Genomic DNA, 9,695 nt, shown 5'->3' with positions numbered 1-9,695 from the left:
CCCCTCCGCGGGGCTGGGGCCGCCCCGGGAGCGTTGCCTCGCCGCGGGGCTTTGCTTGCGGTCGAGAGCAGCGCGAAGAGCCTCGGGGGAAGACTCGGTCCCCGACAGGCTTTTCCGCACCGCAGAGGCAGGAAGCACCGATTTGGGGCATTTGGGAATCTCGTCGGTGCTTAACTGCAGTTTTGGGGCTGGAAAAGGGAGGGAAAAAAAAAATAAAAAGGCAGCCGTCGCCGTCTAACCGCGGGCAGCGCCGCGGGTGCCCTGCTTCTCTCCGCCTGCCTCGACCCTGCGCGGGCAGAACGGCCCCTGCCCGTGGAAACCCCTGAAACTCTCGGCTTTTCTGCTCCTTCTAGAAAAAGGACCCGGCCCAGTTCCTCCAGGTTCACGGCCGGGCCTGCAAGGTGCACCTGGACTCGGCCGTCGCCCTCGCCGCCGAGAGCCCCGTCAACATGTGAGTAGCCGCAGGCGCGCGTGCGTGTGCGCGGCGGGGACGTGCTCTCCCCGCTCGCCGGAGCTGTCGCCTTCCCTTTGTGGGGCCGTTTAAAACACGAGCCTGGCTGGCAGGAGACTCGCAGGTCCCTTTGGAGGGCTGAATTTATCTCCTGCCAGACCTTAGAAAGAGGCTTTTTGGCCGGCGGTCGCTGCGTTTCCCGAGCGCTTTGCCGCTCTTGGCGCTTCCCCTAGCAGAGATGCCGAGCAAGTAGGATTCCCTCCTTCGTTGCTGGYTCTGGAAATAAAATCTGGGCCGTTTGCTTTCATCAAAGCAACGAGAGGGACTCAGCTCCTCCCCTGCCAGAGCTTCTAGAAGACGCTGTCGCAGCTAATGAGCTCGTTCCCCCCCCCCGCTGCCTCGTTAGGCAGTGATTAATGCAGCGAGAGCGGAGCGCGCTCGCTTGCGAGGGAGCGCGCAGGCGTGCGCCACTCGTGTGCGTCGCAGCTGGGATCCTGCTCTTCCTGGCGTTATTCCTGGCACGGGAATCGCCTCCGGCGGCTCCGAGCTGGTCACCGACGGCCTCTCTCTCTCTCTCGCCCGCAGGATGCCCTGGCAGGGGGATACGAACAACATGATCGACCGCTTCGACGTGCGGGCGCACCTGGACTACATTCCCATGTACACGCCGCCCCTGCTGAACCCCATGTAAGGCGCGGGGCCGCGTGGCGTTTTCGGGAGCCGCCCTTGCTGCCCGAGGCAGGGCTGTGCCAGCACCGGGCCCCTGGGGGCCTGGATTTGCCCTTTTCTGATCCGCTCTGAAGCTGTTTCCCCGGAGGTTTTTGAGCCCGGCGGCGTCACCGTGGGGCTGCCGGCCCCACGCAGCCGCGCGGGGCGAGACGCGCCGGCTCAACGCGTGTGGCTGACGCTGCCAGCGCGCGGCTCAGGGCAGAGACGGGTTCCTTACAGAGCGCTCGGGACAACGGCTGTAATTAAAACTTGGGGGGGCGGGGGGGTAAGTCAAGCCGTGGGGCAGCCCCGAAAGGCTGTGGGATCTCCGGGCGTGGCGAACGCTCGGCGCTGGGCTCGAGCAGCCTGCTGGGGTTGGCCCCGCTTTCGCTCAGGCGCGGGGCCGAGAGAGCCCGGAGGTCCCATCCCGCCTCGCGCGCGCCGGTTCGGCGCTGGCAGGTGGAGCTGGGACAAAGTCCTCTGCGGCCGGGGCTGGGCTCCGTGGAGAGCAGCCAGGTTCCCCTCCTACGCCTGCTTGCTGCTCCTGTTTACCTTTTTCAGCCTCGGTGTGCTCRGGTGGAGAGTTTTCAAAACGAGCTGAGCTCCTGCCCTGGGTTTTCCAGGGAATCCCAGACCAGCGTGTGATCCCCTGCGCGACAGCAGGTGGAGAAATCACCTGCTGCTCCCCYGAAAGCCCCAGCCTCGATCTCGCTGCGCACCGAGGATCTCGCCTTGCCCTGCTTGAACAATCTAGGGAGCTGTTTTTTTCAGGATTGGCTTGATTTGAAAGCCCCAAATCCCTTCGGGAGAGAAATTGAAGCTGGTTTGGGGCAATCTCTCTCCCCAGTGCGGCCCGCGTGTGCTGATCTCTGTGTTTGCTCTTTCTCAGCTCCCCCGAGCAAGAGTCTGATGAGAGAAAGTGCAACTACGAGCGATACCGAGGCCTGGTGCAGAACGACTTTGCCGGCAGTAAGTGTCTCCTGCGAACGGAGGAGTCGAGCCCGAGCTGGAAGTGGCTCCGCTGAGGCAACGCGAACCCCAGGTGCCATTCCCGATGGCAGCTCCGGGTTCCCTGCTGGGAGCTATCCAGGCTACCGCTGCCCCCTCGCTCCCTGCGACGTTTGGTGTGGGGTCACAGTGGGGACAAGCTTGTCCCTTCTCCTCCTGGAGGCGGCTGGGCTGCAGGAGAGCTGCCAAATGCCCCGAGCGCTCTAACGAGCTGCAGTTAATTAGTTCTTAAACTGAACTGTTCTCTCTCAAGCAGGTATAAAGTAGGTAACTCTCGCTCTGTGTTGTTGCAGTCTCGGAGGAGCAGTGTCTCTATCAGATCTACATTGACGAGCTCTATGGGGGACTCCAGAAGCCAAACGAAGACGAGAAGAAGAAGTGAGTGCGAGAAGGGCTCGGGGGGAGGCAGCGGGTGTCACATCCGTGTCCTTAGGGCTGCGCTGGCTGCCCAGCCGCAGAGGTGCCCGTCGCTCGGCCTGGCCCCAGTTTGCCCAGGGCGGTCTGTACTGGGGGGGTACGGAGCAGCCCCTGGCCTGCGCTGTCCTTGCTCGGCTGCTCCGGGGCGACGCTCCAAAGTGGGATCTAGCTTGTCCCCTGTGTCCCTGTGGCCGCAGCCGTCCTGGGGACCTCCAGAGCTGGGGCTGAGTGCAGCGACTTTGGCTGGGGAGGGAGGCGGAGAGGGGATCGGTCTCTTCCCAGGTGGCTTTTCTGGGCCGCTCGGCCCGAAACGGCCGCGATGGAGGGGAGAAGCAGGCAGGGGCTAAGCGTGTCTGTGTCCAGGCTGGCGGAGAAGAAGGCCTCCATCGGCTACACGTAYGAGGACAGCACAGTCGCTGAGCTCGAGAACTCCTTGGAGAAGCGAGGGGATGAGGAAGACTCCGAGGAGGACAGCAACACGGACGAAGACGAAGTCATCCCCGATATCGGTAACAGCCCTGCCTTGCTGCTGCATGTGCTCTCGCCCTGTGACAGCTCTCCCGGGCCGTTTAACTCCATTTTTGGCAGACACGATGCCCAAAATCTGCCTCTCCCTGGCTGCACCTGTAGAGGGGAGCACGCAGGAGCGTTTCCGTTCCGGCTGCCGGAGGGGATATCCGGCGTCGTGCGTCCTGCTCTCTTGACTTTGCTAAATACAGCACAAAAATCAGGCCTGAACTGCTGCTTCAAGGAGTCCGGCCAGGCCTGGAGGGAGAAACGTGTCCCCTTGCTGCGTGGGGGCTTTGTCCCGCYGGGGGCTCTGAGCGCGCTCAGCCTTCCTGTGCTCTGCTTGCAGACGTCGAAGTGGACGTGGACGAGTTGAATCAGGAGCAGGTGGCCGACCTGAACAAGCAGGCGACTACGTACGGCATGGCGGAGGGGGACTTTGTCAGGTACGGCTCGCGGCGGAGCTGGGGCTGCGGCTGCGGCGGGCCGGGAAAGCCCCGGGACCCCGGCAGGGCCTTGCCCGAAGCCTCCCTTTTCCCCGACGACGGCCGAATCCTTTGTGGATGTGCCCGTCTCTAGGACGAGCGCCCTGGAAATGGCTCCCCACAGCGTGGGGTGCGCAGAGAGCCCCCTCCTTGGGTGCTGGCTGGGACGAGGTGACCGCGGGGCCTTGCTGCTGGCGGATGGCTGCGCGGTCCGTCCGGCTGAGCCCTGTGCCCTCCGCGGAGGGGCTGGGGGCTCTGGCAACACCCAATTCAAAGTGTTTTTTCTTTCCTTTCCCGAAGGATGCTACGAAAAGACAAAGAGGAGGCGGAAGCTATTAAACACGCCAAAGCCCTGGAAGAGGAGAAGGCCATGTACTCGGTACGGGCGCCCGTAGCTAGCCCTGCCCCRTCTCGCTGGCCTGGCTGGGAGCCTCCCAGAGCACCGGGGCAGCTGTGGCAGYGCGGAGGGGGCACCTCCGTGCTTGCAGAGGCACCTCTGCTTCCCCGCTTGGAGCGGGGCGGGGGCCCGTAAACACCCGGCAAGGCGTCCCCAGCCCGTCCTGTCTCCTAACTCCTGGGCCGCTCTGCTCTAGGGCCGTCGCTCTCGCCGCCAGAGGAGGGAGTTCAGAGAGAAACGCTTGAAAGGGAGGAAGATCAGCCCTCCCAGGTGAGCTCCCGCGGCCTCCAGCCGAGTCGCGGCTCGGCCGCCGTCCTCATCGGCTTGTCGTCGTCCCGCCCTGCGGTCCAGGCGGCTCTTCGCTCTCCCGAACCAGGCAGCTTTGCTCCGGGACCCTCTGTCCTGGGCCCCGTGGGCTGTGCGAGCTCGCTGGGGCCAGGCCCCTTTTCCTGAGGTTCGGCCTCCGCTTTGGGGCAGGTGCCAGGTTTCAGCTCTCATTTTTGGCTCTGCCCGTAAATCGGAGTTCTGCGGTGCTTGCGAGCCCTTGGCTGAGGGGGAAGACCTGGTTTCTTATGTCGCTGCCAGCAACTAAAATGTAGTTAGCAACGACTCTGCTCATGTGCTAATTGGCGCTAATTCCACCAATTAATTAGCGCTCCTCCTAGCTTGGCGGATGCCACCTTCTGCCAGCGTGGTTTCCTAACGCGCCTGAAGCTGTCCTTTGAGGAAAGGCCTTTGGAGAGGCCGGGGGCTGCGTGCCCTGGAGATCTCCCGCAGGCTTCTCCCGCCCTAACAGCCTCTCTCTTTTCGCAGCTACGCCCGGAGAGACAGCCCCACGTACGATCCCTACAAACGGTGAGCGGGAAGGGACGGGAGAGCGGGTTGTCCTGGTTCTGGGGGGTCACGGAGAAACGCGGTATCCGGTGACTCTGCCCTCCTTTTGGGAGGGAAGGTTTTCGGCAGCTCCCTTCTGCTGCGCTGAAGCCGTTTCCCTCCCGGCCACCTCGCAGGTCTCCCTCAGAGTCCACCTCTGAATCCCGCTCCCGTTCCCGCTCGCCGTCTCCCGGCCACGAGGAGAAGATCACCTTCATCACCAGCTTCGGCGGCAGCGACGAAGAGGCGGCGTCCGCGCAAGCCGGCGGCGTCCCCGGCAAAGCCGCCTCGCTCGGCAAACAGCGCTCCGCCCCAGGGCAGCCGGGCAGCGCTGCGGCAGGTCATAGCGCCTCTTCCCGGTCGGTAACTCTCCCATCTGGCTCGCTTTCCCAATCCTTAACCGCGGAGAGCGCAGCAGGGGCCGGGCGGGGMCGCCCAGCCCCTCGCGGGCGCCGAGCCGGGCCGGCTCCGCTCGGAGACGCTGGCGGGGGACGTTCCCGACATCCGTGGCCGGGCTGCTGGCGCTTCTCGAAGGGGGAGCGTCCCGGGAGGGAGCGGCTGGCTCGTTGCAGCAGGGCCGAGGGAGCCGTGCGGAGCTGCTGGGGGCGGACGGGGAGAGGTTTGAGCAGGCGGCGGCCGGAGAGAGGCTGTGTCCCCGATTCAGTGAGCCGTGGGGCAGGCGTCTGGGGCTCCGGGCTGCCTGGGAGCTCCTGGTCCTCCTTGCCGGGCCCTGCGGGGTGCCTGCCCCGGCTCTCCTGCTAGGCCAGGGCAGGGGAGGAAGCGGTTGCGGTATCGGAGCGAAGCCGGTCGGCTCACGGAGAGCGACTTTGCAGCACCTCTGGGCCCTCCTGGCGTTTGTGGGGTGGGGGATTTTGGAGGCAGAAACACGAGTGTGAATCAAACCTTCCGCTGCCCCTAAGGAAAGGGGGCGTCCGGGCTGCTCCTTGGGAGGTCGGGGAGGGGAATTGGGAATTGGTGACCGTCACGGTCACCCGTTGTGCCGGGGGCTGTCGGTGGGATCCCGCCGCGTCCCCTCCCTCCTTGCGGGGGGCTGCCCGGGCCTCCGCGTGGCAGCTCTGCCCGGCGCTGGGGGCGGCGGGGGGTCCCGGCCCTGCTTCGCCCGCCCCGTGCCTGAACCGCTCGCCTCGTGTGTCCCTTCTAGGAGACGCTCTTCGTCCTCCTCCACCTCTCCGTCCTCCTCCTCGTCCTCCAGCTCCCGCTCCAGCTCCCGGTCGCACCGCGGCGGCTACCACCGTTCCAGCCGCTACTGCCGCTCCCACAGCCGCCGGTACTCGCGCTCCCGCAGCCGGAGCCGGCGGTACTCGGGAGGGGGCTCGCGCGACAGCCGGCGCCGCTCCAGGTCCTATTCCCCCGACCGGGGGTATCGCTACAGCTCCCGCCGCCGCTCCAGGTGAGCCGGTAGAGGAGGGATGGGGCACCTGCRCGAGCAGGGAATCCCCCAGCCCTGCTGCAGTATTTAATTTCCCCCTCAATTGTCCCAGCTTGTGGCTGTTTCTTCCCAGTTCTTTGAGCCTCCTCCAAGGTGAACTCGGCTCTGTTTGCTCTACAACCTGCCGTTCAGCTGTAGGCAGCARTAAGAGCCTGTTTCACCACATCTCTCAGCCTATGCTTTATACACCAGGAGCCGTTCCAGATCCGGGGAGCGCTACCGGCGGGGCGGCAGGTCGAGCAGACACTGGAGCAGCAGCCCGAGCAGCCGAAGCCCCAGCGATTCGCGAAGCCGCAGCAAGTCGGCGTCTCCGGTGCGAGAGAAGCCGCTGAGGCCCGCAGCGTCCCCGGCCGTGGGGGAGAAGCTGAAAAAGTGAGCGCGAAGGGCCGCGAGGAGGGCGGCCGCGTCGCCTCGCGCGGCAGCCGGGCGCCCCGCTTCTCCCCGCGCGCTGGGGATGGGGCAGAGCTCGATCCTCTACGGGTGTCGGAAGCAAACAGCACCCGGAGCATGAGCGGCTCGCGGCGGGGAGGCCTCGGGGCTCGTCCTGCCTGCGCTGATCCCTGCTCTTTTTTTCTTTCCCCGGCTCTTAGGGCTGACACTGCTGCTGGTAAAGAGACAGGAGCTGCCAAAGTCAGTAAGAATTTAACCTCACCTGTTTAATTCACATCACTGCAGAACAGACTAAGGGACACAGTAGTGGACGGGCTGGAGGAGATGCAGGGATGTGGCAGTGAACGGCTCCGTGGCCGCGCCTGGTACCCCACGAGCCGTCCCCGCCTCGGCTGGGTGCCGGCGCCGCTCGAGCCCGCTCCTGCTTTGGAGCTCGGGCTCGCCGGGCGCCGGCGCTTGGGGCGAGAGCGGGGCACGGAGCGGTCTGAGCTCTGGGGGCAGTGGGGAAGTCCTAGTCGGGATGGGGTTGGAGGTGAGACCTTCCCCTCGCCTCCCCTGAGCCGGGATCCCGGCCCTGGCCGGCGCGGGATGGAGTGGGGACGCCCGCGTGCCGCCCGGCGCAGCGGTGTCCGTGTGGGTCACGAAGCTGGGAGCTGCCTCGCTCTTTGCCCAACGGGCCCTGGGCCGTCTCTGGGGTGCTGGCACCCAGGCAGTGACCGTCCCCGCGCTCAGCGCATCCCCACCGCTGCTCCGCGGAGCAGAGGCGCCGGCCGGGGAGCCATCGCCGCCCTCGGAGGGAGGCGTCCGCGCCGCCGGTCGTGGGCTCGGGGCGCGGCTGTCCTCTCCAGCTCCGTCCCTGCCCAAATCTCCTTGGGTGCCCCCAGCCGCCCCCCTTCTCGGCCCCGTGCGAATCACCCGGGGTCTCCGTGCCCGCAGGGTGCCCCGTGGCCGTGCCCAGGCAGGCCAAGGCGGGTGTGGGTGCCGCCTCCCGGGGCTTGTGCGTCCTCCTCCGGGAGGCCCCGGCAGGGAGCAGCTCGTATTTGCGATGCCGTTGTCAGCAGTCGTCTCTGTCCCAGCAAGACGCGCGGGCAACGCGTTAGCGTCCCCCCCACCCCGGCCCCTTTGCTTGGGGGCAGGCGTCCCGCTGCCAAACTGCCGCGGGGGTCGGTCCTGGCGGCTCCGTCCCGGCCGCAAAGATACCGGCTCGCGGCAGGCACGGCCCCGGGACCGTCCTGCAGCCGGTTTCTCTGCCCGCCCTTCCTGGGAGAGCTTTTAGCCTCCGGCCGGGCTCTGCAGCCTGCCCGGGGGGGCTCAGAGCCCTGCTCGGCCCCCCACGGGCAAAGATTTAGGAGTTGATGCCCAGGTTGTTGGCTCCAGAGGCGGAGCAGCACCTCCAGCAGGGCAGAGGGGGTTCGGAGCAGGGTCTGGATCGGGGGGGGATCGGCCGGAGAGGCGGCGCCGTCGCCTCGGTGGGACGGGCGGCTCCGAAGCCTGGGCCGGCGCTTGGAGCCGGCAGGTTCCGAGCTGGCGGTTTGGGGTTCGTACGTCCAGCTGGCGACTTCCCCACCGCGGGATCTCGCCGAGACCGGGGCCGGGCACCTCGCAGATCCTTCYGGGGTCCGCTACGGCGAGGCCGGGGGAAGGCAGGGAGACTTTCGGCCCCCCGGGGTCGATCCCCCTCCGAGTCGATCCCCTCGGATCCTGCCCCGTGAGATCTCTCACCTCCTCCTCCGGGGCCGGGAACCCCGGGCCGGTCCAGCGTGGCTGCACCGTGTCCTCGTTCCCCCAGCACCCTTGACACGCGCCTCTGCTTTTGCTCGCAGCCCAAGCTGACGCCGCAGGAGAAGCTGAAGCTCCGCATGCAGAAGGCTCTGAACCGGCAGTGTAAGCAGGACCGGCTCCCTGCGGCGGGCGCGTGCCGCCGCGCCGGGCCCTGGCACCTCTCTCGCCCCCTCGCCGACTCCCGTCTCTCTCTTTTTTTTTTTTTTCTTCGCAGTTAAAGCTGACAAAAAGGCAGCGCAGGAGAAGATGCTGCAGCAGGAGCACGAGAGACAGGTAGGGCTGGCTGCGGCCGAGCTCGGCCCCGGGCGCTGTTTTCGCGGCGGGGCCCGGCTAAGGGCACGTTTTCTCTTGCAGGAGCGCGAAGACGAGCTGCGGGCCATGGCCCGGAAGATCCGCATGAAGTAAAAAAAACCAAAAAAAACCTTTTCCATCCCTCTATTCCGGGTGGCTCCAGGCGGGGAGGGGGGAAAACCCTCCGGATTAACCCTCCTTTCCCCGCAGGGAGAGAGAGCGGCGCGAGAAGGAGCGGGAGGAGTGGGAGAGGCAGTACAGCAGGCAGAGCCGGTCGCCGTCGCCGCGATACAGTGAGTGCCGGGCTCGGGAGCGGGGCCGCAGCAGATGGGGCGGGAGAACGGGACCCCTGAAAGTGCCCGGAGCCAGGGGCGAAGAGCCCAAAAGGCGGAGGGGTCGGTCTAACGTTTAACACGAGAACGACCTAAATCTGATTTAAAATCCTTCCTTGGGCTGGGAGTGTTGGCTGCTCCGAGAGGGATTCGAAACGGGGCCGCAGCRGGGTTTGGCGAAGGGACTAAGCGGGGCTCGGCTCCCCGCGAGCCCTTTTTAGGAAGAGGAAAGGGGGGGGYGTGATGGAAGATGAACGCGAAACCAGATTATTTTGAGGGGAAACGGGTGGAAAACGGCTACGGGCAGGGCGTGGGAGCCACCCCGCGGCGCCCGCCCCTTCCGCGAGGCCGCGGGCGCTGCCTCACCCGCGTCTCCCTTGCGTCGCAGGTCGGGAATACAGCTCCTCGAGGAGGTACGTACGCGGCTCCCCGCCGCCCCGGTCGTCGGCTCTGCGGGTGCCGCGGAGCTGGGGCGACGCGGAGCCCGTCTCTACCCAGCCCGTCTCTCTCCGCAGGCGTTCCCGATCCCGCTCGCGGAGCCCTCACTACCGCCACTGACGGCCCCGGCTCCGGGAGACGCTGTGCGCGGTGCTGCGTTTTGTTC

The 9,695-nt window shown here is 66.3% G+C and overlaps 1 protein-coding gene across 1 annotated transcript in view; it reads left to right on the top strand.

The window, feature by feature from the left end:
- Positions 1-9,689, top strand: part of CLASRP (CLK4 associating serine/arginine rich protein) — a 16,525-nt gene extending 6,836 nt beyond the window's left edge. The window contains exons 9-27 of the mRNA XM_085321911.1: positions 354-451; positions 1,037-1,138; positions 2,049-2,128; positions 2,461-2,545; positions 2,948-3,093; positions 3,441-3,537; positions 3,877-3,955; positions 4,170-4,243; positions 4,787-4,828; positions 4,984-5,205; positions 6,009-6,257; positions 6,489-6,668; positions 6,887-6,926; positions 8,510-8,570; positions 8,683-8,741; positions 8,823-8,869; positions 8,970-9,052; positions 9,480-9,504; positions 9,607-9,689. Of these exons, the coding sequence (XP_085178037.1) occupies positions 354-451; positions 1,037-1,138; positions 2,049-2,128; positions 2,461-2,545; positions 2,948-3,093; positions 3,441-3,537; positions 3,877-3,955; positions 4,170-4,243; positions 4,787-4,828; positions 4,984-5,205; positions 6,009-6,257; positions 6,489-6,668; positions 6,887-6,926; positions 8,510-8,570; positions 8,683-8,741; positions 8,823-8,869; positions 8,970-9,052; positions 9,480-9,504; positions 9,607-9,649 (1,812 nt within the window). The 3' untranslated portion in view covers positions 9,650-9,689. The remainder of the gene's footprint in view (positions 1-353; positions 452-1,036; positions 1,139-2,048; positions 2,129-2,460; positions 2,546-2,947; positions 3,094-3,440; positions 3,538-3,876; positions 3,956-4,169; positions 4,244-4,786; positions 4,829-4,983; positions 5,206-6,008; positions 6,258-6,488; positions 6,669-6,886; positions 6,927-8,509; positions 8,571-8,682; positions 8,742-8,822; positions 8,870-8,969; positions 9,053-9,479; positions 9,505-9,606) is intronic.
- Positions 9,690-9,695: the final 6 nt, after the last annotated feature.

This window comes from Rhea americana, unplaced genomic scaffold, assembly GCF_003343005.1.
Source record: "Rhea americana isolate MKP2758 unplaced genomic scaffold, rheAme1 scaffold_725, whole genome shotgun sequence".
Classification (NCBI taxonomy): Eukaryota; Metazoa; Chordata; class Aves; order Rheiformes; family Rheidae; genus Rhea; species Rhea americana.
This window is presented reverse-complemented; position numbering and strand designations above follow the sequence as displayed.